Raw genomic sequence first — 27,697 nt, 5'->3', positions numbered from 1 at the left:
ATAAACACACCAGTGTTTATCTCAGTGACTCCGGTGCAGGAACAATAAAGTTTCATTTAATCTGTGTCCATCAAACAGGAGATTCACGGTTCCACAGTATAATAAGAGTAAACTCTCGGATATGGATCAGACACTAATGGGCAGAGGTGAGACGTTACCTCCAGTGTTTAGTATCATTTTAATGAGCTTTTACAGCTTGTTATATTTTCAAAGTAATCTATGTGCCTCTGAGAGGAGTTATTTTGTAAACTAAACTATACTTTTTTAGGAAAATGCTAATTAAGCGTACAACAAGAGTTTTTAACTTCTTCTTAGTTCGGTTTATTGGCAGGTGGCAACCGACGTCAAGGTTCATTACCATCATCTACTGTGTCTCCTAATACCCTGTGTGATAAGTGCGATACACTTCCTCTTCCTCCTCTTCCTCTACTCGGGGGTGCACCAGCGTTATTATTAATTGTGAGGTTGCATGTTGTAGTCATGGTTCTGGGGCCGGATCAGCAGAGCAGGAAAGAAGAGAAAGGACTGAAGAACAGAGAAAAGCTCAAAGGGAAACTGATAAACGATAAAGCACAAGTTAACCTATCGAGTGAATCACGTGATTTGAAAGGATTCAAAACCGAAAGCACCAAATCAACAGTTCTTTGATTTAAATAAAGATTAAAAGGTCGACGTAGTTACAGAAGCTTCAAAACAAAACGTGAGTTGAATATTTCCATGTGCATCTTTGAGGAGATGTTGCCGACTCATGGTGTTGAGACAAAAGTGTTGGGTTTCATGAGGAGACTGTGTTTTCATCAGCGTTTCGTCAGATTCCTGCGGCCGGCGCTGCATCGCTGATCCTCTCTGTTGTTCCTGCTGCTCAGAGTTATGAAGAGGACACAATAAAAGCGGGCTTCAGCCGCACAGTGAGAACCGGGAGAACTGCTGCGAGGGCTCTCCAGACGAGGGAGCGGGACACTTAACAGCGACAGAAGAGCGCTGGGGAGCAATTCAGGACAGTGGCCACTGGATTTCTTCAGTGCTGCTTAATGGCCGTGGTGGGAGCTCGGTGCATTAGAGAGAAAACCAATACACACGAAGACGGGACAGAGAAGCACAAACAGGGGCCCGTGAATGGAGGATGTTCACATTACAACCATTTAGAGAAGCGCTAATGGCCGAACGCATGCAGCAGCTAATGGAGATTATGTTCAATCAGCCCCAACCAGAAGAAGTCAGGGAGATGTTCGCTCACATTTCTCCACATGCCTGTTTACCCACAAACTGCACCGGCCATTAAAGGGCCCCTGGCTGTCGGCCATCTTGTGTACTCATACATTTGGAAGTCGTAGGACTCGCGGTAATGGCGTATCCATTGGCAGTAGCCGCCGGGCCCTGGTACCGATCCACATGTTGTCTATAAACGTGCTAATGGGGAGCTGCCTGGCTATTTGGCAGCGGGAATAACCAATAACATTTTGTAAAAGCTCATTTCTCTCTCTAATCAGAGACAGACTTTGTTTTTGGACCGGCTGCTTTTCTTCGGGCTCTCGGTGAATAGTTGGCTGAACAAAAGCAGCAGTGGAGGGAAAAAGACTCAAAGGCCAATGATTTGATTTGCCTCCAATTTGCCACTTTTCCTCATCCCTTCTTCTCAATTTAGCTTTCTACACACACAGACACACACACACACACACACACACACACACCTCATATGAGAGTGGCCATTATTTAGCCGGTAATCGAGCACCGTTTCTCCGTCAGTCGCTTGTGTTACTACACAACATTTATCTGATTTGTGAGGCACTTTGCGAAGGGGGGGGGGGGGGGGCGGGGGGGGTGGATCCATAATGTAAAACACTATGTGAAGGACAAAAACACACAAATCGAACAATGACTACACTTATAATAGGTTTCATTTTTACATTCCTCTCACTTTTGGTTCCTACCCTGCCCATGTTTACAGGGGACAATTGAAAAGGTGACGACTCAAACAGAAATATTTTCTCACAGTGTATTCAAACTAATTATAATTTTTTACACTGACAGATCATAAATAAAGATTTTCCATAAAGTGACAATAGCAGGTAATTGCCGTGTAATTAAATAAGTGTGATTGTATTTAGAGTTTAAACCTCGAGTCACGTTGTTCTGTGCTTTTCTCCCCAAACCTCCATCTCACGACTTTAATGTTGCGTGACTTCTTCACATTTTCTCGCCGCCACCGGCTTAGCGAATTTTCCCGACAGGATCTGTTTCATTTTGAAGTTGCAGTTTCATATCGGTTTCGGGGGTCAGTTATCTGAGGCTGTCACAGCACGCGAAAGAAGAAGGAAAAACAAATCTACAGAGAGGAAATGGAAAACCTGCCTGTCAGAGTCTGGATCTTTTTTTTTATAATCAAGCTTCTTGGTGTAAACAAATGTCAGAGCAGCTCTGTCAGCTGAACCGGATCCTGTGATTGGACGAGGCTGGGGTTGGAACGCGGCGTGTCGGCCGTGACTCACGACCACATTCAGGACGCTCTGCTCGGGCCGGTGGTTGTGAGACGGCGAGCGTGATGCCGGATCAGGAGCGTTACTCATCCTCGCTGCAGCTTCGGATGAGGAGCAGAGAACTGATCCAACAGCTGTTTGAAGTGTTTGTATCTGAGAGAACTGAGCTGGTTCTGCTGTGAGCGTCCGTCCCACACACCACTGGTTATAAAAACAACCGTAAATAACAAGGGCGACGTGACGGCTCCACCAAGTGAAGCCACAGTGGGGGGGGGGGGTGTAAACCCCGCTGTGACTCTCAGCTGTCAATCACGATGTCTCAGCCCGATTTAATATCGTCAAATAACTAATTAAAACCAAACGTAATAGATTAATGTCTTAAAAACCTCCTAAAATGAAAGACACCATAACTCAGATGTTTTTAGTTTGGATGTGGAGGAGGCGGGGCTTATGAGCTCGACTGCAGCAAGCCACCAGGGGGCGATCAAGATGATTCTGTCCAGTCGTCCATCTCTATACACGATCAAGACACAAGCGATAAAGAGATAATCTCTCGCAACATGTGATCCGAATGTCAAATGGATGGTTTTGTTAATCTGCAGTGTGTTGCGCTCTCAGGGCCTCCGTACACCTGTCAGCTGATTGGTCGAGGCAAAGTGAACCAGCACTCGTCACGGTGACATCACAGGTGTACAGGTTGTAGGTGACAGCAGCGATGTACAGCCCCTGTCTTTGAGTTCTGGCTGTTTCACTGTATATTCAGTCCGTCGGTGCTGATCTGAGATCCATGATGCTGCTGCAGAGCCTCCGTACAGAGAGTGAGGATCAGACACGTGACACATGTGAGCATTGGAACAAATAACACGCCATAAACATTCCTCACACATCCTCCACCACAACACGGTAGCGCCCCCGACCAGCCACTCAGCTGCGGCACAATGAAACACAGCTTAGTTAGCAATCACATTGATTGATTGCCCCATAAGTGGTCTATAACTCTATTACACCCCCTCTGCCCCATTGATCTGCTGATAGTGCCGATTAATGATGATTCTAATTGTCTGGCCGTGAAGACGAGGAGGCTTTGTTCGCTTCCCGCCATAATAACGGCCTAATAACTCTGTGGAAAAAATACAATTTACTGTCCCGTGCACGTCGGACCACCAGAGCCAATCGCTGTTGACAAGCGCGCACACACACACAGACACACACACACACACAGACACACACAGATTACACACTAACTGAAACAAATGGTGCGACAGAGGGTGAGGAGCTGCAGGGGAGACTCAGTCAGCAGAAACATGGAGACGTCCTCGTCTGTGTGTGGATTTTCATTTGTGTTTGACGGGAGATGAAGAGGAAACATCTCCGTGAGGTTCCGGGCTGATGGGGGAGAGGGAAGTCGGAGCAGTGAGCGTAAACAAAGCCGCCGTCGACCGGGGCTGTGATTGTTTTTCTCCTGAGACACTTTTAAACGATGTTTTCCTAAAAGTCTGAGACAGAGCGAGAAATGAACGGCGTCTTTCCCAGAGTTTGTGTTGGAAGTTTAAAGTTGTTAAGGCATTTTCTTGTGTTTCCAGTATTCTGGCTGTGACGAGCTCCTCTAAACTCTTAATCGTGTCTGAATTCATCCTGAGATATTTGCTTTCTTCCAGTTTCACGACTTGGCGGCTTCTAAGAAAAGTATCCCTTACATATTCTCTCCTTTATTTGTTATTAATTAATCAATAAATGTAAAAGTTTCCCGTCATCTGTCGTTTGAATCTGTGTGAACACCTCAAACATGAGATGCTAAAACTTTCCGTCGTGTTCATTCTGTTTTCCTAGACTCTGTGATTTCCTCCGCTCTCAGTCTCTCCGCCCTTCTTTGATTGTTTCCCGTCTCTAACCCCCTGTTCGTTCATGCAGCGACAGCGAGATAAGGAGATGTGTATGCTGCAGGTCGTCATTTTAAATGGAAACCTGCTATACAAGGGCACAGTAGCATTAAAGGTGCAAAGACCCAAAGCCGCGATAAGCAGGGCGACAACTGTGGAAAGTCCTGAAGCCCTGAAAACCTAATCGTCTAATTTAAATAAGAATGTGTTTGTCACAAAGAAACAGGATTTTGTTTCTTTGTGACAAAGCTCAACAACAACAAATGATGCATATTTACACACACACACACACACACACGCAGCAGGACTGAAACCAGGTCACAGCACATTGCTCATCTGCTCAGGATTGATTTATTTTGCATCTTCGTCAAAACGCGTCATGTTAAAACCATCTAGATGTAAATCTGCGTCGCCAGAACTTCCTGACGAAGCAAAACCGAGCGTGTTGGTGAACGTGGTCGATCCTCATGAGTGTGGAAAGCTGCTGAGTCTGATAACGTGGAGTCCGGACGTGTGACAGGGTGAAGCCAGCTGAAGGAGGTCGGCTGCTTCTCCTGCTTGTGATTCAAGTCCGTCTTCTGGAGCCCAACTAACTCCCCCCCCCCCCCCCCACCTCGCCAACCTCACCTCCGACCACCGACTGTTTAAAACACGCTTCAACTCATTGTTAGAAACACACCTCTTCTCTTTAGCCCTCTTTTCAAGTTGAGAACTATTTTTACCCAAGCAGATTATTTATCATGTGAATCTGCTCCTCTGCTTTAAATAACTGTTTGGAAAAATAAAGAAATCTAATAGAAGTAAAGCGGCGTTGGCTTCATGCCCTGCAGCTGAAGCAGCCGCCTGAAGGGAACAAATGCCCGGTCGCACGGTCAGAACTGTACAATCACAAAACGTAGTCGGTGCAAACGTGTCCGAAAGATCGAGCCAGTGACCTCCAGACGTTTCCCTGGAGCCACAATCATAACGCTGCTCTTCTTCTCTCTGTGTCCCCCCCCCCCCCCAGATGACCCAGGAACAGTGCACTCATAGGAACAATGTCCAGAGTTCAGAGAAACCACAAGTGTACAAAGTGGGAATATACGGCTGGAGGAAACGCTGCCTTTACTTCTTCGTCCTGCTGCTGATGATCCTGATCCTCATCAACTTGGCGCTGACTATCTGGATCCTCAAGGTCATGAACTTCACCATAGTAAGTCTGCTGCTTCCACTGATGGAGTCATGGTGTCAAAGTGTCATCGTGTGTTGTTGTGTTGCAGGAATACGTGTGTGTGGCTGATGTTTTTCCTCTGGTTCACACTGACGTCATGTTTGTTTCCTGCTGATTCATTTGTGGAAGTTTGGTTCTTAATGGCCGTTGGATTTTCATACCTTGTTTCTAATGTGTTCCAGTTTTACTCCAGTGGGTCCGAAACTTTTCAGTGTTTGTTGTGTTTGTGCTTTAAATTAACCTGCTGTTGCTAAAGACTTCAAGCTTAACGATTTACAGCCTGATTTGCAAACCGGGCCTCTGTTCGGTGCTCGATCAGAAGTCACTGTGTCTCCAAACACAAGATTAGATAAATAAATAGATAGATAGATGGATAGATGGATAGATAGATAGATAGATAGATAGATAGATAGATAGATAGATAGATAGATAGATAGATGGATAGATGGATAGATGGATAGATGGATAGATAGATAGATAGATAGATAGATAGATAGATAGATAGATGGATAGATGGATAGATGGATAGATGTACTTCATTGATCCCAAATCAGGAAATGATTGTGTTACAGCAGCGTTGAGGCATTGCACAAAGAGCGAAGTAGCAATCGGAGAAAGCAATAATCCTTGAGGGAAACACAAAGTGCATCGGGCTCGGTTCCTTTTCTATTTGGCCCGGACGGGTTCAGACAGTAAAATGCTACCTGAGCCGCTCTCTGTTCTTTACAACGTCCACTGAAGCGTTTCACCTCCTCCAGCCCGATGTGTCACAGAGGAGCAGGAGGAGCAGGAGGAGCAGGAGGAGCAGTCAGATTCACTGTGTCTCTCCTCGTGTCGGCTTCGTGATCGAACGTGGACCAGACACACGTTTCTTCTGCTCACAGATCGAATGAACTCACAACCACGAGATTCCTGACCACAACTAAACTAGATGTAGCCTGAGCTGCAGTTATAAGATGAATTTGACAAGTCGTGTTGTGTTATAATCTCCTCAGGGTCAAAGAATCTGAAAATCTGGACAACGATGACGTGTTTTTAATTCCTTATTTTAAATTGTTTATCTTTTGCAACAATAAGAGCAGAAATATGCTTTTTCTAATTGTTCTTAAATGTTGTTTGATGATGGGAAATCCTCACGAGTTTGTGGAGAAGTAACATGTTGAGAAGGTTCCTTATGATCAATGCATTTAGTTTTATTAAAGAGCATTTGCACCGTGTATCTACTGGAGGTTCGTGGTGATGCAGTCGTTCATCATCGTGTTTCACATCTCGTCTTTCATGCATCTGGCCCCAGGGAGTGTGAGACTTTACGAACTGGTGGATTCAGTCGGTTTAATCAGACAATTAATGAGCAATAAACCAGCAAAACAGACATTTACCTTCATAAAGTTAACATGAACATGTCAATGATCAGTTCTGCCTCCAACATGAATCTTTGCTGTCACTCGTCCTTCTGCACCGGTCTGCCTCACGTCTGCCGCTGCTCAGTAATCCACTGTGTCTGTGATGAGTCAGATGCAACACACACATAAAAACAGGAGCACGTGGCGCCTGCTGTGAATAATACATGAGGTCTGCTTCACAGCGAGGCTTTAATATGAGATCTACATAAATCAGAGAGCGGTTTCTCAGATGCTGAGCCGTATGTTCTGACAGAGCGCAGCGCTCGCAGCGTTCTAATGTTTCTAATGTGTCTGCCTGCAGACTGTGGGAGAGGAAGAGGGTTCGGTGGATGTGTTTGAAAAGGAAGGAAGAGAAATCAGAGCCGACGAGGAGAGGACGCACCTCCGTCCTTCTCCGGCTCCGCCCACGTCCACGGGCTTGTTTGAGCGACTCAGTGATACAGATCATTTCTCCTCATGTTGGTTCCCTGGTTCGTCCTCCTGTCAGTTTGTCAAACATGTTGGTTCATGAGCTGAAAGTCATTCTCCGTCAAAACGTTAATTACAAACACTTTTCACATCTATTTCACAGAACAGATGTGTAGGACGAGCAGATCAGAACTTATAATGTGATGTTTTGGTCCCAGACCTTCATCAACAAAACAGTTTGTGGGTTTTAATTTGCAAGAACGAGGGACATTTTCCTTGTAGGGGTCTGACTCCACCTCCGAATGCACGATTGTTGGATTGTTGGATTTTTCTGTCTTGATCTGAACATCAGCCACATGTTGATCTCGAGTTTTGCCATCTTAACGTTTATCTTACGCAAATCTACAAGTGGCAAAGATTAATAAGCGCTTTAAGCTCTTTACCATCTTCAGTCTGAGTTCTGTGGCGCCACCTCCACTGGAATCATCCAGTACCCAGCCGGTTGCCCATGACTACACGTGGCTGGACAGCAAGTACACTAATAGTTTGTGTATGTGGTCGACGACCCCCCTCATCTACAACTACACATCCAGATAACGCTGCAGTTTGCACTACAGGTCCAAAGTTAATAGAATTCCCATTAAATTAAGAAAAAGGGTTGAAATGCTTCTGCTTAGGATCAAGCTTGATTCAGAACCACCACCCACTGGAGGTTTCCTCCCACTGTGGCGTTCGCGCTGCATCGTCCATGAATCTGAGCCCGAGGAGTCGAACCGTCTCCGAGCGGCAGCAGCTTCGTCTGAAACGTCTTCAGAGAGTTTCCTGCAGCGGTGAAGTGAACAGTCTGTGGATTTAACGTGTGAGAGATCTGCAGCGTCAGTCAGCTGAGTGTGTGAGACTGTTAATGTCAGGAGTGTGTGTGTGTGTGTGTGTGTGTGTGTGTGTGTGTGTGTGTGTGAGTGTGTGTGTGCAGCTCATACACATGCCCACCCCCCCGTCATGTTAAATAGACTTGTCCCTGCAGAGTTGGCAGTGGGGTGGTTTCCTCAGATTGATGCAGATTAAAGCGGCTGCACCTCGTGTACATGTCGCTCCACAGTCGCCGCGGTAATGAGTAAAACGGGAGAGTGATGCATTAACCACCGCCCCCCCCCACACACTCCCTCCGTGACCGTGTCCTTCCACTCCAGTGAACCAGGCCTATTTGCCAGTTTGAAAAGAGGCTCCCTGCCGGGAGGAGGGAGCTGAGAGAGAGAGTTGAATATTGTTAACGTGTGAATGTCGGCGTTCCTCCTGATTAGCTGAACTTCTGCTGCCCTGAACCTGAACCTGGACCTGAACCTGCAGCTGAACAGGAGAAGGAGTCAGACTCATGTGTTCCCTTAAAAACTTAATTACATGTATTGATTCAGTCAGTGGGGGGGGGGGGGTGGTCACTGCGTCCACACATAGAACAGGTGTAGTTCTGTTTGAATCAATAAGGAGGCGTCAACGCTCCCGTGTTAGTACGTCTAACACGGCCCCAGGCATATCTTTACACGTCAGATCTATCTTTGTGTGTTTTTAACTTGTCTTAACTTGTGTTTTCGCTTTGGGAGTTTTTTCAAAACGTGGGCGACTGACAGCTCAGCACCCGAACACATCGTGTGTGTGCAGCTGCTGACAGGAGAGGTTTCATGAGAGTGAAACGACCAAGTGGCTTTATTTTGGACAAGTTCATTTCCCTTCCTCAGATAAATATCAGCCCACTTCCCTGAGCTTTTCTACAGGAATCATTCAGGACTTTCTCCACAGTCAACTGGACGATAACACACACGACTCGTTCCTGCTGTGGATGAAGTGGAGTCAACATCTGCTTCACAACAGGGCTGATCTATCGTACCTCAAGTCAAATATCAAATATCAAGTCAAATTTAAATACAACTTCTTTCACACACGGACGTCAGATCAGTCTCTTGCCCAAGGACACTTGTGCAGATTACTGGAGCCCAGCATCAAACTACCAACCTTTTGGAGAGGATGGATGGACGTTCAGGAGACGGGAGGAGAAATGATGTGAAGATACAAATGGAGAAAGACTCACTTCACTTTCAGTTAAATTAAAACACTCCAACTGCCTCCAAGCAATTCAAACTTTAAAAGTCTACATTTGAGTAGAAGATCAGATTCATCTCCAGAGGATATTTAAACATGTAGGAGACTTTAATCTGGACATTAATCACAGAGGATTCACAGTGAAGGGACTGAGCATCATTATGTGAAGTGATGGGAGTTAACTTTGTTACTGCAGAGCACTTGAACAGGACACACAACAACAGCAGGGACAGTGCGTCCTCTCCCTGCTGCCGGGAGGAGATTAATGACGGGGAGACAAACACAGCAAACACCTTCCATTTCCTCCACCTGCGGTCCCACCGGAGCTTCTGCTGAAAGCGAGGTGAACTGTCGTGAAACGGATCCCTGCTCCTGGGAGACGGAGCCTGGACCACGGGGTCGAGGCTGGGAGACGAGTCAGAGGATCCCCGGAGGGAAGCAGCTAAACGGGGCCTGAAGGGCCAGCAGCTCTGCCTCTCGGGGGCCCGGAGGGGGGGGGGGGGGTCTGACCTTCCCCTCTTCAGCCAAACGCTCCAGCCCGCACCAGTTCGCCAACAGCATCCAGACGAGTGTGTTCTGGTTGGTTGACGACAGATTCCAGCGTGGAAATTTGGCGAGGTCACGTCGAGGTCTGATTCTTAAACACTGAAGATGTGAGGTTGTGTTTTGGAGCCTGGGAAGTTACATCACAGAATTAAATATTCAAAACTCCTCTTCCTTGCTTCCCTCTGCAGAAATCTATCCATCCACGTAGTTTTCATTTTATTTGGTTGTGAGATTTCCTCAGCTTCTCTTTCCGACCCCTCATAGAAACTACACTGAAAACGAACCAGGACTAAATATAGAGATGTTAAATATATCCGCAGCAATGAGTCACGTCCGAAGAACTAAAACCAGGATCAAATAGACGTCACTGGGGATTTTGGGCCATAATTCCCAGCTCTGAGCCAGTTGAGGAATCTGTTATGTTGCGTCATCGGACATTTCATGAAAGCTGAAAGAAAAGAGAGACGAGTCACTTAAGTCTCATTTAACGTTAGATACAGAAATGGATGGAGCCTTCTGCCTTTATCAGGACTCAGGGTTCGGCGTCTCTCAGAAAACTGAACCGTGAGGCCGAGACGCACGAGTCCACGGGCGTATCGGACGTACTCGCGAACTCAAAATAGCGAATTTGAGAACGGAGTCGGAGAAAAAGTTAACAGGCCCGAAGTCTTGAAGGGCAAATCTTACACGAGTCCGAACGTGAAGCATCTCGGATCCTTTATGTGACGAGACGCGGTTTGATATAAGAGCTGAGGTCTGTTCTATAAACAGTGAGTTAGGTTCCTCCTGTAATCTGAGCGAGCAGCACCACCCGTATTTATAGCTCACACGCAACGCCGCCAGCGTGTGGTCCTCGCTCGCCGGTCGGGCTGAGCTAAATGTGGCCTGTCATATAAAGAGCTGTGGAGCTTGTTGTTGTGCTGCTTTATGGGATGGAGTGATTTGGGCCGTTGCGGAGCGGTGGCAGCCGGAGAGTCTTCACTCAGCCTTAAAATGGTGTCATTTTCTATTAACCTCAGGGTGAGACGCTTTAAAGAGTCCGGGAAGCAAATTGTTAGCATTGTTTCTCTTTCTCTTTCTCGCCTCCTGCAGCCTCTGTCCCACAAATTGTGATTCTATATAATAATAATAAAATATACAATCACTGAAGTGCAGCAGCAGATGTTCAGAGGCAACATATTTTTTGAATGACTGAAGCGTTAAATTTATTAGCAGCTGCCGGGAACCGGGAGGTGGTCGGTGTGGGGGGGGGGGGTGAGACGGACGGAGCACAGAACCGTCCCCCCAGAGACCAGCGCTCACGTCCACGGGTTCAGCTCTACAAAGATCCTGTGTGTGGAGGAACTGTTTTAACGTTTCCCGGCCGTCTCATCAGAATATTAAAGAGGTTTATTAATGCTGTCGTCACGAGTCATGAATATGAGATGGAGCTGGAGAGTAAATATAGAAACACTCAACATGTCTCAAACACTTCAGGTGGAAATTAACTCAGTTCAGTGACTTTATTGTCCAGTGTGCAACGAAATGAAGGGTCCCAGTGTTACAGACAAGTAGACATGTTATAGTTTAATACGTAAATAGGGTATTAAAGCTGATGAGTATATGTCAAACTGCATATTGCAAATTAATCAATTAAAGGCATCACTTTGCTTATTTCACCTGTGTGGGGTCTTTCCTTTAAAGGATTTATATTCTGTTCATCTTCAGGTTCATAGATTTAATAAGTTTTATTCCTTTGAAAGTGTTTTCACGCTCTAATGTTCAGAAAACATCACGTTCCTGTCCGTCGCTGCAGCTCCTCTCTTCAGCCTCTGTCTCAAACACTTGGTTTGAGCTCCTGTCTCTTTAAGACAGTGGCTCTGTGATGTCACGTTACCTCATGATGACATCACGATGATGCGGAGCGATGACGAGGTGTTTGAGGAGCTGTGGTGTTCCTGTTTGTGGAGATGAACTTTTACCTTCACAATAAAACACTGAAAAACACCACATGTCTCTCTGAGTGATGGAAACTGGGCTTTGAACCCGAAGCTGGAAACGGTTCATGAGAATAAGTTGTTTGTGCTGAAAGTCGTCAGGTTGTTTCAGGTGTTTTTTTCCAGATTATGAAACATGAATTTCAAGAGGCAGCAGTTTCCCAAAAAGTAGAAGTTCTGATTTTTAAACTACTTCAGTCTGATGAGTTTTCTTATTTATTTATTTTGTTTCGTGGAAACCGGGGGGGGGGGGGGGGAGGGGTTCAGTTTGAGTCTCAGTGCATTTGAAGAAGAACATCCTCCGCTCTGCTGTAGATTGTTGGTGATACTGACGAGAGGAAAAAGCAGTAATTTCCCCTCTGATTGCCGCTTGTCGTCCTTCGAGCGGAGTTGATAAGCTGCTGAAAAACATCCTTGGTTTCCACTGGTGGAAAAGGGGGGGGGGGGGGGGGGGGGTTAAGAGGAGTGATGAAGGAGGCGAAGGAAGCAGCTGATGATGATGATGATGATGATGATGATGATGATGATGATGATGATGACTGGTTCTACAGCTTCAGTCTTATTGTCATGATGTAATTGGTCGACAGAGAATTCACTACTTGTGTTTGCTGCCCTTCCTTGTTAACTTAGTCACCAGCACGCAATGCATCCTGGGAAACGTTGGCCTCAGATGTACAGGTTGCATCCTTAGTTGCTTCGGAACGAAAGGACGCACATGAACGGGAACAGCCTGTGATGCAGCCGGTCTTCAGATGCAGCCTCCGCACGACGTGGCTCCTGAATTCAGACGCACACTGAGAGTTTGTAGAATCTGCTGCAGGGGCCGGTTCCATCAAGTGTCCAGTTCATCAACTCCTCATCTTCCTCACGTTAGTTTGAGGGACGATCACAAGCAGGAGGACGACATGATGGACGGAGCAGAACCAGCAGAGAGACGAGTCGTGAATGAATGAAAAGGAAAAGGACTTGAGAACCTGACTGTGGATGAACAGGGACTTGGAGTCCAAACTGAAATCAACCGGAAATGTGGAAATTAATGAGTAAACATTAGCTTTTTTAATTAGTTACGGTCCAGGTTTGTTTTTTACTCCTCCAAATATGTGTGTTTTAACACTATCAATATTCATTTTGTTCCATTAATTAACATCAACCACTTCTTAAACTGGCTTCTTGGTTTTATCTGATTGTAAATTAAATGTGGACTAATGAATTCCCCCTGATGAAGCCGTGTAAACCTGCAGCAGCACATGTTCACTGCTTTCAGTTTAATATCCAAACAATTAAATAAAAAAGTAGAGATTAGTTAATTAGGCTTTAATGAGGTCAGCACTGAGACATGTGGACGGACTCGTGGGGAGTGATGTGTTCGTGCTCTTCGAGGTAGGAAGAGAAAACGCAGCACATTTATTTTTCAGCATCTTGGGCGTCCGTAAAATAACCGTGATTCCGAGACGGGGTCATCGTTATGTTTGAGATCAGCAACTCGTTTCTTCACCTTTTGATTTAATTAGCTCTGTTTCAATTACCTGAAACGCAAATATCACAAAAGGTCATTAATTTGACTTTTCTGCATAAATCCTCACAGTTGCCTCACGTGCACGTGAAACGAGAGCTAAAGGAACAGACATCCTTTGCCAACGTATTCAAATTTGTTTGCATCAATGAAGTTTCCTCTCTACTGCAACAACTTGTCTTTCACTCTCTAGTCCGTGAAGAATCCGTCGTGGGTGAGAACGACGTTTGACGTTTGAGCAGGTGCACCCCCGCTGCCGCCATAGATTGAACAAGATAATACATCCGTCAACCAAGTTTTGTTCAAATGTGTTCAGCAGTTTTTGTGTAATCCTGCCAACGATCAGAGGAACTAAATGAAAACATAACTTCCTTGGTGGAGATAAACAGAGCGGCTCTCAGTAGAGTGCAGCTCGCAAATGTTAAAGAAAAGGATTAATAATTATTGGATCCTCCCCAAAATAAATTGAGATCTTTCTTGACCCAGGTTCCGTCCCTCTGCCGAGTTTTGTGGAAATATGTTCTTCAGTTTTTGCGTAATCCTGCTGACAAACAAACAAACAAACAAACAAACTAAAGGGGTGAAAACACAACTTCTTTGGCCGAGGTGAGAAAGAGAAAGACGGATCCTCAGCTAAGGTCAAAGCTCGGACAGTTTTTCTCATTCAGGTCCATCTTCGTCCCCCATGAATTAGTCCGAAGCGTCCAAACAACACAATCTCGCCACCAGCCGACAGAATGCAGGATTGGCTGCTGGCGACATTAAACCCTCGCTGTTGATGAGATGGGAGTTACTGGCTCTCATTGGGGACAATTAAAGCTCGGTACCTCCAACAGCCTTTACTGAAAGGTCAACAGAGAGAGGGATGGAAGAAAGAGCCGGGGGGGGGAGGAGACGGAGGGAGAGAGAAACCATCAGCAGTCTGTTTCCACAGCTCACATTGCAATTCATTTCAGCAGAATGAAAGGAATAATGAGCGCGGGACAATCGGCGCTCGGTGCATTCCGGAGCTGTGGAATGGAGTTACAGCCGAAGACACTAATTACATTTGAGGCAGAGTCTGTTAACTTCACGAATCCAGCGCTCAGGGGACGACTTATAAAGCTCAACTTCAACACTTTATGGTCCCTAATGGGAGAATTAGTTTGCTGCGAGGCGTCCAACAAGACGCATAATTACAAAACATGATGAGATTCGAACGCGGGGACATACGGAGTCACACTCCATGATCTCGCTGTCAGGGGCGTTTTCCAATGTAGCTGTGAAAATATTAGATTTTTGTCCCGCTGTTAAATGCCCAACAAATTAACAATCAGGGGAGGGGGGTTAATGAAACAAACAAAACGGAGAGTTGTACTTTTTACTGGTGTATATCACAGTAATTGGGCTGATGGGCCACTGCAGCAGAACAAACTTCCACGAGTTCAGTTAGAGGATTAAATGTGAAGTTGCAGCAAGAAACAAGTTTTCAAACTCTCACCACAGTCGAGTTGTAAATCACATTTCACACATTCAATCAAGAGAAGGCTCAGTGGACAATCTGGTACCTGGAGGAACCGGGTGAGAATATAAACTGATGAGTAAAGTATTATGAACAGGTTGGCTGGTGGGGGGGGGGGGGGGGGGGATTCTGTGTTTTTACAGTTTTCAAAAGTCGAGTCCGTGAAGTCTTGTGGTGCTCGTGACCTCCGACCTTGCAATTCTCTGAAAGCCCAAAGTGAAGTTCTCAGAACTTGTCTCCACACTTCGACTTCACCGCTGCAGCTCATCAAGTTCCTCATTGATCAAACTCTCGAGTGTCATCAGCAGAAATCAGCGTCGTCTTGTGTCCTGATGACGTCGCTCGACAATCAGCGCACTCGTCTGCTCCGGTTCTGGCTTCACCTCCGACAGATGATTAACACACATTCACACTGACGACCGGAGACTCGTCAGCGAAATCACCGGCTGAACGTGATTGGTCGAGGTGCTTGCGGATCTCCGTCCCTCCGTGCAACACGATAACTCCTCCCTGCCTAACACGGCGTAAAGAGATTAAACATTACACCTTCTGCAACAGCGCATATAAATGTGAACTTTCCTGGAAGTATAATTACCGACCTGCCATAAAAGAAATCATGTCCGGACAGATTAGATTGAAACGCAGCGGGAACAAGCCACCGAGGTTTCAAACCGTCGTATAATCTGTCCAGCAGCAGCACATTATGATCAGCATAATGTTCTGAGACCAGTAATATGTTAAACAATCAGCCCACTGTTTAAATTAGAATAGGAGAGTGTGGGTAATGTTAACATGCAGCCTGCGTGGTGTGAGGATTCGGGATGTGTGCTGGGAGGGAATCGTTAATGTGAGGCCTCACGCAGTGGAAATACAAAATAAGTCAAAGTAATTCACGGCCACCAAGTCGCAGGAAGTAACGTCCCCTGATGTGCACGAGGCTCCGTGCAGAACATTTGTGAACAAAGTGAAACAGACGGAGGAGAAATCTAGAAGGTTCGAGTCTGAACTGCGTCACAGTGACTCACACGTCAGCGTCTGTTCTCGCTGCTTCGACCATCGACTGAATAAAGACGCGTTTCCACTGTTGTTGTACGAAAAGGAAACTAAATGATCTCCGATACGCAGCCGTCTCGCTTTTCACGTCAGAGTCTGTGAAGAAGTGATGAAGGAGTGGAGCCACGGTGTCAAGGTCCCACCCATACACGCCCCCAACCAATCACAAGGATACAACAGTGTGAGTGACAGCTAGTACCGTCCAATGAGTGCAGCTGCCTCCAAATATGGTTACTACTGGTTTCCAAAAACAAGATGGTGCTGAACACAATGTCCAACTCAAGGCTCACAGACCAAAGGGCTCGTCAGACTTTTACATTCCAAGGATTTGTGATATTTTCATGATCGTTTCTCCTTGTGAACCAAATCCTTTTGTTTTTTAACAGCTCTACAGACATGATAAATAATCGGACAACAGCACTTAGGTCCCTGAGAAGCTGTGTGTGTTGTTTGTCTCTAAATGTCCAGGATTAAGCCCCGATGTCCGCTGGCTCCAGTCCCCTGTCCTCCTCATAGGATAATGTAAATAACCTTTATCTATCGTGATCAGGAGCGTAACATCTTCATCTTCGCTGACGTCTCCTGAAAACTTTGTTCTCCACTTTCCATCCTTTAGTTTTCCCGAAGCGCGTGTTGGCTCGTCAGTGTTTATGACAGAGTGCGAGTTCGAGTTGTGTCCAAGTGGGTTACATCTTCCTCCAGGTCCGAGTCCGGCAGCTGACTGCAGACATTCTTCAAGAGAAGCTGGGTTCAGCCCGAGTTCAACATCTGAGAAGGCATCAAACCTCGTTGGGCGTTTTAAAGCTTTTCAAACACAGAAATGATTCATCCGTCGCACTGATGGGCTCTAAAACTTTATTGGGCCTGATATCGACAGAGTTGTGATGAAAAAAGATTCTTCCATCGTCAAGACCCCGAAAGAAAAGAACAAGTTCTGCTTCAAAGGTTAACAGACAAATACTGTGTTGTACTTTGGTGTTTACGAGTTGGTTTGAGTGTCGTAATACTCACAAAGACACACACACACACACACACACACACACACACACACAGACACACACACACAGACACACACACAAACACACACACACACACACACACACACTGGGCTAATGAGGCATCAGGCAGCTGATATTATTGTGACCTGAAAATCATTAGTGCGACTCTGACAGACTGAAACACATAATTACTGCTGCTGCCGTGACCTTGACCAAGGTCGTCCAGCGCGGCTCCTGACCAGATGACACGTGAACGACCACATGTGGAATCACGTCAGACTCCATTAGTCAACCTGTGTCAACAGCTTTCTGCAGCAGCTTGAAACCACAACTGGCTGAGGGTTTACAAACCTGCAGCCTGGTCTTCATTTACAATCTTCTGAGCTTCCTCAATACCAGAGAACATAAGTGGGAATGGTTTCTTACTGCTAGAATTTAAAAAGGTCACAAAAAAAAGCTGCAACATTTCGTGTAAAAAGTTTGTTAAAAAGTTTGTGTGTTGCTGAACTGCGATTCCATCTCGTTGCTGTGTTTGTGGTAGAAGTTGAGAAAAGCTCTTGTGCTCACAGACGCTGTTTGAACGTGTGTTGGTGAATTTACTGTAAAGTTCTGTGAGTCGTCGTCAAGACAGAAAAGCTCTGGATTCAGAGCTTTTATCATTTTGAACTGAAGTCATGGACACGGACTCCAAGGACACAACTCTCTGACGCCGTCTCCTCTCGGACGCCGTCTCCTCTCTGAGGCCGTCTCCTCTCGGACGCCGTCTCCTCTCTGACGCCGTCTCCTCTCGGACGCCGTCTCCTCTCTGAGGCCGTCTCCTCTCGGAGGCCGTCTCCTCTCTGACGCCGTCTCCTCTCGGACGCCGTCTCCTCTCTGACGCCGTCTCCTCTCTGACGCCGTCTCCTCTCTGACGCCGTCTCCTCTCGGACGCCGTCTCCTCTCGGACGCCGTCTCCTCTCGGACGCCGTCTCCTCTCGGAGGCCGTCTCCTCTCGGAGGCCGTCTCCTCTCTGACGCCGTCTCCTCTCGGACGCCGTCTCCTCTCGGAGGCCGTCTCCTCTCGGACGCCGTCTCCTCTCGGAGGCCGTCTCCTCTCTGACGCCGTCTCCTCTCGGACGCCGTCTCCTCTCGGACGCCGTCTCCTCTCGGAGGCCGTCTCCTCTAGGAGGCCGTCTCCTCTCGGACGCCGTCTCCTCTCGGAGGCCGTCTCCTCTCGGAGGCCGTCTCCTCTCTGACGCCGTCTCCTCTCGGACGCCGTCTCCTCTCTGAGGCCGTCTCCTCTCGGACGCCGTCTCCTCTCTGACGCCGTCTCCTCTCGGACGCCGTCTCCTCTCTGAGGCCGTCTCCTCTCGGAGGCCGTCTCCTCTCTGACGCCGTCTCCTCTCGGACGCCGTCTCCTCTCTGACGCCGTCTCCTCTCTGACGCCGTCTCCTCTCTGACGCCGTCTCCTCTCTGACGCCGTCTCCTCTCGGACGCCGTCTCCTCTCGGACGCCGTCTCCTCTCGGACGCCGTCTCCTCTCTGACGCCGTCTCCTCTCTGACGCCGTCTCCTCTCTGACGCCGTCTCCTCTCTGACGCCGTCTCCTCTCGGACGCCGTCTCCTCTCGGACGCCGTCTCCTCTCGGAGGCCGTCTCCTCTCGGAGGCCGTCTCCTCTCTGACGCCGTCTCCTCTCGGACGCCGTCTCCTCTCGGACGCCGTCTCCTCTCGGACGCCGTCTCCTCTCGGACGCCGTCTCCTCCCTGACGCCGTCTCCTCTCGGACGCCGTCTCCTCTCTGACGCCGTCTCCTCTCGGACGCCGTCTCCTCTCGGACGCCGTCTCCTCTCGGACGCCGTCTCCTCTCTGACGCCGTCTCCTCTCGGACGCCGTCTCCTCCCTGACGCCGTCTCCTCTCGGACGCCGTCTCCTCTCGGACGCCGTCTCCTCTCGGACGCCGTCTCCTCCCTGACGCCGTCTCCTCCCTGACGCCGTCTCCTCTCGGACGCCGTCTCCTCTCTGACGCCGTCTCCTCTCGGAGGCCGTCTCCTCTCTGACGCCGTCTCCTCCCTGACGCCGTCTCCTCTCTGACGCCGTCTCCTCTCGGAGGCCGTCTCCTCTCGGAGGCCGTCTCCTCCCTGACGCCGTCTCCTCTCGGACGCCGTCTCCTCCCTGACGCCGTCTCCTCTCGGACGCCGTCTCCTCTCGGACGCCGTCTCCTCCCTGACGCCGTCTCCTCTCGGACGCCGTCTCCTCTCGGATGCTGTCTCCTCTCTGACGCCGTCTCCTCTCGGACGCCGTCTCCTCTCTGACGCCGTCTCCCGTTATTCCACTTCAAAAGGTTCCTCTGTTTCACTGGGTTGCAGCTGTTTGGCGTTTTGCTTCCCAGGCGATGATGTGAGTTACATCAGCTTGTGAGGTTGTGTTTCAAAGAATAAGCTTTGTGCGAATCATTTTTTAGTTTGTTGATGTGAAAAAGGTTCAGTTGTGTTCGTCAACAGAAGTTAGGGAGAATTTTAGGATTCAAGCCGCTCGAGCTGCGAGGGAACAGACGAGCTCTCTGATCTCTGGAAACCTCACTGATTCTCTTTCTGCAGAACGGAAATCCATCTTCTTATTGATTAATGTTTTTGACATGAAGATGAATGGAAGTGGAGAAGGAGAAGAAGAAGAGGAGAAAATGGGAGAATTAGAAGTAGAGGGCAAAAGGAAGGAAGGGAAAGGGCGAAGAGTGAAGGAGAGAGGGAGCTTAGAAAAGAGAAGAAGTGGGAAAGCAAGAGATTAAGAGTCATTAAGTGAGTCTGAGGAGATTTAAAGATGAATAAAGAGCAGAGGAAAGAAGAAGGTCAGGTTCTTTGAAGCCGTGTTGTGTTCCCAGATGACTCCAGCGCTCTTTGCTCTTAATGGGAGGTTTGTTCTTCATCTGTTTCACTTAGTTTTAGTTGTTGCATGATTTTTAAAGCAGAACAACAAGAGTGTGCAGGGAACTTAAAACACAGAAAACAGTTATTGATAAAATAACAATGTAGAACAGAATCAGAAAGAAAGACTCTAAGTCCCAGTTCTGACATTCTGTCAAATACAGACTTTTGTTTTGAGACACTTTAATCAATAGTTTGTAAGATTGAAGCTTAAATGTTTTAATGTTCACAGGAATGAAAACTTCTTTACTTCATAACTTAACGATATTTTACCCTAAATAACAGCTTTAAATGTCTGGAAACCTGCTGCTCTAAAAGTTGTGGTGGTGGTAGAAGCATTGGAGGAACTGTTCCGTCCTCAGTGAGGAACTGTTCCGTCCTCAGCGAGGAACTGTTCCGTCCTCAGTGAGGAACTGTTCCGTCCTCAGCGAGGAACTGTTCTGTCCTCAGTGGAACTCCTGAATGAGGAACCTTCTCTCTTGATGTCCTCGTGTCTCGATCTTGTTTCACCATCTTTCTGTGGAGATCAATACCCAGTTGGACGGACGGCTGTGATGTCCGGACCAGCAGGGGACGACTGCGCCGGTTTTGTGCTCCACTCAACAGGGGGCGCCGTCAGAGGAACTGGAGTCTGAGTCAATGACAAAATGTCTGAGTGGTCGGGTTCAGTTGGGAAATATATAGTTTAGAGGAAATCAGTGTCTTTCAGGGCGTCCTGCTGTGAGTGTGTCTGTCCTCTGCAGGGTCCTCTGCAGTTTGGTTTTACACAAAGTGGTTCTGAATGAGAGACGTTTGACAGTTATGTAGTGATGGATTCTTTCACTTCCTGTGCCCCCCCCTTCCCTTCCCCTTACATGTTTACATCCACAACTGAATAGAAGGATGATACCTTTATCCTGGATGGATGGTATGTTGGATGGAGGGGGGGGGGGGGGGGGGGGGGTAGGTAGGTGAAGGATGGAGGGATGGAGGATGTACAGTATTTATTATCCTGGAGGTCTGTGTTTGCATTTCTAGATATTCTCAGAAAAACTATGCATGTATGGATGAAACATTTAGACTGGATGGATGGATGGATGGATGGATGGATGGGTGGGTGGATGGAGGATATATTTATTAGACTGGAGGTCTGTTGTCGGTTGCATTTCTTGGTATTCTCAGAAACATGATGGATGGATGATATGTTTATGATGGATGGGCGAACAGATGGTTGATACCTTTATCCTGGATGGATGAATGGATGGATGGATGGATGGATGGATGGATGGATGGATGGATGGATGGATGAGGTGGGTCTGTGTAAAGGTGAAGGATGGATGGAGGATATGTTTATGATGGATGGGCGAACAGATGGTTGATACCTTTATCCTGGATGGATGGATGGATGGATGAGGTGGGTCTGTGTAAAGGTGAAGGATGGATGGAGGATATATGTATACTGGAGATCTGAAGGATGGATGAGCTGTGTGCGTCCCTGGATATGTGTGTGTTGATTACATTGTGAGTGCATGTTTGCATCGTGCTTGCTTTATGAATGTGTGTGTGTGTGTGTGTGTGTGTGTGTGTGTGTGAGAGAGAGAGAGAGAAGACAGAGTGTGTGTCTGTGTGTGTTTTCTCCCTCGGCCGTGCACCGTTGTGTTTATTCATCACTTCCCTTCACTCGGTAAAGCCCCATAAGGTAGAGATCAAAAAGCAGAGGTGGCAGATAAATCCGACAACTTCCAGCCACACTGACGCACTTTTCCCAGATAACACTGGGGGAGCGTGCACACAATTCACCGCTTAACCCGGCGCACACAACTGAGGGGGAAGTAGCTGCCAGAATGTTTTTCATGCATAACCTACACATTTCAGACTCGTGGAAAATGAAAAATATTAAAATGAAGCGAGGGAGGAAAGTGGACTTAACTCGTTGGCACTTCAAAAGAAAAATAGAAGAAATCTGGCCCATGTGTGTATTTTCCATTCAGGAGTAAATGTGTTGCTGCAGAGCCACATGGTAAAGCAGTCCATAGGGATGAGGGGGATAAATACATGAATCCATAAGCAGCTGGACACACTGAATATTTCTCCACTTTCCCTCCGTCTGCTGCGACTTGTGAAGAAAGCAGCGTTTCCTCTGCACAAAGACGTCGGGATGAAGCATCAACAAATCGTTTCTATCTGCATTTTAACCTTCACTCATCCACAAAAGCACCGAACACGAAAAGCACTGAACGGATTTTTATAAAACTTGGTAGAAGATCGCGACACAGACCAAAGAAAAGGACAGTGTGAGAGGAAAGACGGGTTTTTTTACCTTTTTACCAATCGCCCAGAAAATAATTCATGGATCTTATTGAAAGAAATCAGACATATTTTGAGGACCAATATCCATGAGTGTGCACAAAATGGTGTGAAAAATCCACATCTATCAGATTTAAATGTGGTTTCTTGTGGAGTCGGCTTTTTTCTACCTCCTATGTGAGGCTGAGAACATGTGACGTGTCTTTAACTCTGAGGTTTGAACCCGTGGGCGCTGACGGGCCTCAGTGGATCTATTCAAATTCCTATAAATTAGTTTCACATGTTTTTATGCTTCCTTGTGTCGTCAGTCATCTGAATGTGACTCAGCTTCGCTCCAGAAAGATCACAGACGTGCACAAGTAGATCAACTAGTTGTTTTATTGTGATTACATTTAGATTTTATGACCTTTAACCCTTTTATGTTTTATGAATGATGTTCATTTAGTGAATTATGATCATTTGATTGACAGCTAGTACCATCCAATGGGAGCAGGTGGGCGTGCAGTGGCAGTGTCAGTCAGGCTCCACCCCCTGCTCCTCCAAATATGGTTACTTCTGGTTTAAAAAAAAACAAGATGGCGCTGAACACAATGTCAAACTGAGGCTTCAGCTCACAAACCAACAGGTGACGTCACGGTGGGTTGATACCCGAATGTAAAAAACTAAAACGTCACTCGGCTCGTCCCGTCTCTGACTTTCTGGACGTCCCCGTCCCGCCCAGGACTCGTGTCCTGAGGCCCGCCGGGCGTCTGTGCTCGTGCCTTGAAGACGAGGCCGCTCAATCTGAGCGACCCTGAGATCCGGTGAAAGTTTGTGCGCAGTAAATTTCGACCCGGTGAAGAGGAGGGCGGCGTTTTTTATCGCAGACCACTTGGAAGTCGTCTGAAGCTCTGAGCGCTGCACAAAGACCTCATTTAAAAAGTCTCCTCTAAAGAAGAAAGGAGGCGAGGAGGCGTAGATCAAAGACAGAGCTGTGTTTTGTTCCTCCGCTCAGGGAGGTGTCGAGGTGAAGTTCGGTGTCGATACCTGCACAGTTTTGTCAAAGAGATTAAGGAGAAGGACTTAAACTTTACTGAATTAGATGCTTTGAACTCGAGGGCCACTTTCTGTCTTTGCTCCAGACCTTTCAGTCACTTCTCATGGTCTTCAGGTGCTTCTCCGGACGGACTCAGATACACTTTGTCTCCACACCTGAATCCAGGGACATGTTCCCAGTGAACTGAAGCTGCTGAAATAAAGCTGAACCTCATTTACTGATAATATTCTTACCTTTTATATTTAGTGCAGCATCTTCTAATATAAACAATGAAATATGGAACAATTCCTCGTTAAATTTGGAAAAACAACTCGACCTGTGTTGTATGTTTCGTTGTTTTCTGAACTTACGTTAATCTAACATGTTTTTGGACAATAATCAACTCAGAGAAATCCACATTTTATTCAAGGGAACATTTTGTTTTGATCGTCTTTTATTTGCGTCTCCTCCTCGACACGATTATTCTTTACGATTTGCTGCGTAACGTGAATAAAACTCCACGTTTCCTCATCCGTGAACATGACGCTGTCGATTTTCATCTGCAATGTTTGTGACGACGACAACTCCCACGATCCCGCGCTGCGTCGTGATGTCATCAAACTAAGTCATTTGAGTGACAGCCCCCTGGTGGCCAACTTTACTTTTCGTTTGTGGTTTTTCTTTTGTCCCAGAACCCGATGTGAGCACGTTCCTAACCTCACGCTCCAGTGACTGTGAAGCTGCTCCAACACCCATAAAAAACAATTAGCTCATCTAATGAGTCCTCAGTAATGACTTTATAATCAGGACATGATTGCACCAATCTGACCACTGTCACAGTGTGTGTGTGTGTGTGTGTGTGTGTGTGTGTGTGTGTGTGTGTGTGTGTGTGTGCCTCGCTTCGTTATTTAATTTCTTCTTCGTTGGTTTTAGAACCAAGCTCAGGCCAACAACGTGTTTTGTTGAGCTAAATAATAAAATGTTAAAACACAAAGTGACCTTCAGAGTAAAACCCACCCGGAGAGCAACAAAGTGACGACTGAACAAACACTTCACAGAAACCTGCACGCAGCTCGTGTCGTGGTTTCCTGTGCACAAGCTGATTTTTCTCTTTTATTTTGTCCTGAAAAGCCTCAAAGAGTTTTTCTACAGGAACAACGTGACGAACACAAGATTTAGTAAATATGTTTACGTTACATTTCCTTTAGCTGAACTACAATTTGATTCAAAAAGCCAAACTAAAATCTATATATTCAGAATTCGCTCCGTATCGTTCACACAATCACAGGAGATCCGATTCTGTTGTCGCTCTGTCACTTGTCGTCTCCTGCAGACATTTACAGACCAACAACATTTAAACCCTCACACACGACCTGACACTCCTGTGTGTCTCTTCTCCAGCGCACTGAGGCTGCAGGCTGCTGTTTTCACATGTCAATCACTGCCGGCGTGAAGACCTTGATGCCGCGCTGCCGCCGGCCTCCGAGGGCGGCGGCGTCTGTCCCCGATGAAGATGGAATTTAATAGGAAATCTATCGACCTGTGACACTGACATTAAGCAGCCGCAGGCTCGGGAGGAGGAGATGGATCCTCTGAACAGACTCACAACACTGAGACCTGCTCCTGTTCCTGTTCCTCATCTTTTAATGAGAGGAAATCAAACGCTCAAACTGACTCTTCATCTGCTGAACGAGGCGGCACGGAGATGCAGTTTAGGGGTTCTTACACTTGTCAACAGGACAAAGTCGATTTCTTTGTTTATAATTTAAAGGTTTATGTTCGTATGCTTTGTGAGAAGATGATTCTCGGCTGGTTAATGGGAGGAAATGGGAGGAAATCTCAGATCATTAAGTTGCTTTTGCTGCCAAATGAAGCTGCAGTTCTGTACGTTCACTGCACAAGAGTCTCACATTCATCATTAGGTTCATGTTGTGTTTGTGTTTGTGTTGTTAACGCAAACCGTCATTTCACAGTTTCCTTCACTGTTTGATTTAAAGAACTCTGAGAACACGAGGAAACAAGATGAACTTCCTCCTGATCCAGTCTGATCCAGTCTGATCCAGTCTGATCGAGGTCAACAGGACAAATGAGAATAAACAAAACCTCGAGAGACTTTTACAAAGTCCCTGAAATAAAACTCTGAACACAGATTTATGATGATAAATCGTTTCCCAAAATACTAAATCCATCTATTTAAAAACAATTAAAACGTAATAAAATAGCTTCGAGCGATGAACAGATGTCTTTGTAGAACAAAAGTACGTCTGTGTATTTTAATTAGTGGAGTTTTTCAAACCTTCCACACTTTAATGTGACATCAGTCTTTACCCACAAAGTGTTGTAGAACAGCTCTGGGTTCTTAAAGTGAAATCTTTTTAAATGATCCTCATCAGTTTGGACCTGAACTTTCTCACTAATCGAGGCTTCGAGACATTTTCTCCTGAATCTCCTCCCTCTCGTCTTTTCTCTTCTTCTCTCTTGACTCTTTCAGTCGACGTCTCTTTCGTCTCATTTGCTTTTCAGCGTCTCATCTTCGCTCTTATCGTCTCTCTGTGCGTACATCTGTTTGCTCTCCTCGACTCCATCGACACCTCCTCCTCCTCCTCCTTCTCTCCTTTGTTTCATCTTTCATCCTCACGTTCTCCCTCCTCCGAACCACCTTCTCCCTCCACATCTGCTCTCCCATCCCCTTGATGGATGATGCGGCGCTGCGTCGAGGGCCTCAATCAGAGGAGCGGGGGGGTTCGCTGTGAAGAGCAATCTCAGAGCCAATTCCGCTGATAGCCATCACAGGGTTCTGCTCCATGACGCTGCAGCTTTCACCTGTGGAACGGGAGCGGGCTCACAGCCGCTGCTCTGGGACGACGGGGGAAAAGTTTTTTCTTCTTGTTGTTGTTGCTGTTATCAAACAGATCAATTGAAAAATGTATTAGTTTGGAGTTCGGCCAGTTCTTTGGGCGTCTGGCAGCCGCTCAGGAACGACAGAGGCTGATTGTAGGAGCGCTCAGTGTTGCATGATGGGAGAGGGAATAGATTGCGGGACTCGATGGTGCTTCACGTTACTCTCCGAGTGCTCTTTGCTAAACGCAGGTGGTCAGAGCTCTTTCCTGAAGTCATTTGCATTCGAAACGCTGATAAACGACAGAGCGAGAGCGGCGCTGCTCCCCGGCCGCTGCGTGTTTACCTGTGGAAAACACGCAGCTTGGTTTTTACCTCCGAGCCGCTCGTCATTATTTGCTGACATGTGCTGGAAGGAGCTGGAATGTGTAAGCTGCCTGGAGGCTGAGATTTACACAGGCTGTAATTTAATGTGGTAATCCGCAGTTCTGTGTTATTTACAATTCATATTCCCTGATTATAGCGTGGTCATGGCATCTGACTCTGCCAAATTGAATCCCCCAACAAAGACGGTGACTGGATGTTTGCACAGAGACGACGGTGATGACACGTTGAGCATCTTGTGGTGGAGACTCACTTCTACAGAAAACACAGAGTGAAACCAGTCTTTTCCCTGACTGGTCCTGGTTCCCAGTCCAGAGCTGTGATTATCTGGAGTCCTTTAGATGCAGCGGAGGACTGCAGCTCTTGATTGGCCTGAATAGTTTCACACTCAGTGTCCCACAATCAGTCCTGGGTCAGTTGAGCCTCTGTGGGAGGAATTTTAAAGTCTAATGAGAGAGTCCTGGTTCGAAACAGGTGGAGTTTCCAACTTTAAGAACTCACTTCCTCAAGTATTTGCACAAGGACAGTTTGGTTATTGTTTGAGAAAGATTATGATGAGATGGTTTTGACGAGTGTTTCACGATGTGGTCAGTTTTTCTGAAGACAAACGATAAAGGAGACATATTCTGTTATGACTGTGAAATGTTTTCATGCTCTAACGTTCAGAAAACACTTCAGACTCCTCTTTGCTTCCTTTACCACTTTAGACTTTCTCCCTTTCCAGAACTTTAACGAGCACAAAACAACGGACAGAACAAACTAGAAGAAAGAAACATCGTGTGTGTCCTCGTACGAGACTTTAAATCTTTAAACAGCGTAAACTCAGAGCTTTCAAAACAAAGCTGAATATCGTTCATAAAACAGCAGTTTGGTTTTATAGACGGTGAAAGTCGTCAGTCAAAGAGTCGTCTCATGTCCTTTTTTTTCCACATTATGAAGTTTGACTTTCAGGAGGCAGCTTTTTAAACAGAGGTTTGACTTTGCAGAACTTTATTATTCACTAAAAAACTTTATAACACACTAGAGGAAAGAAACTGTGAAGAAACATCCCGTGTTTGTGCATCAAACTCTGAGCGTCGTTATAATACAGATTAAAACTCACATTAACGACGGTTCTCGGTCTGTGTGACGACTCTGTTGGTTCTGCAGCGCGGACGTGATGAAAACACTATCAACCATCAACCTGGTGCGTTTTCACCAGTTTTACACCATATTTAG

The 27,697-nt window shown here is 46.7% G+C and overlaps 1 protein-coding gene across 3 annotated transcripts in view; it reads left to right on the top strand.

The window, feature by feature from the left end:
• Window positions 1–27,697, top strand: part of sgcd (sarcoglycan, delta (dystrophin-associated glycoprotein)) — a 200,941-nt gene that overhangs the window by 123,124 nt on the left and 50,120 nt on the right. For 2 of the 3 annotated variants that reach the window (XM_034607496.1, XM_034607495.1), the window contains one exon: window positions 5,364–5,549. In XM_034607496.1, coding sequence (XP_034463387.1) covers window positions 5,364–5,549 — 186 coding nt within the window. Of the gene's footprint in view, window positions 1–5,363; window positions 5,550–10,899; window positions 11,039–27,697 lie in introns of those variants that run through there. The other variant, XM_034607498.1, reaches the window with a different exon arrangement.

Source organism: Hippoglossus hippoglossus, chromosome 14 (genome assembly GCF_009819705.1).
Source record: "Hippoglossus hippoglossus isolate fHipHip1 chromosome 14, fHipHip1.pri, whole genome shotgun sequence".
Lineage (NCBI taxonomy): Eukaryota > Metazoa > Chordata > Actinopteri > Pleuronectiformes > Pleuronectidae > Hippoglossus > Hippoglossus hippoglossus.
This window is presented reverse-complemented; position numbering and strand designations above follow the sequence as displayed.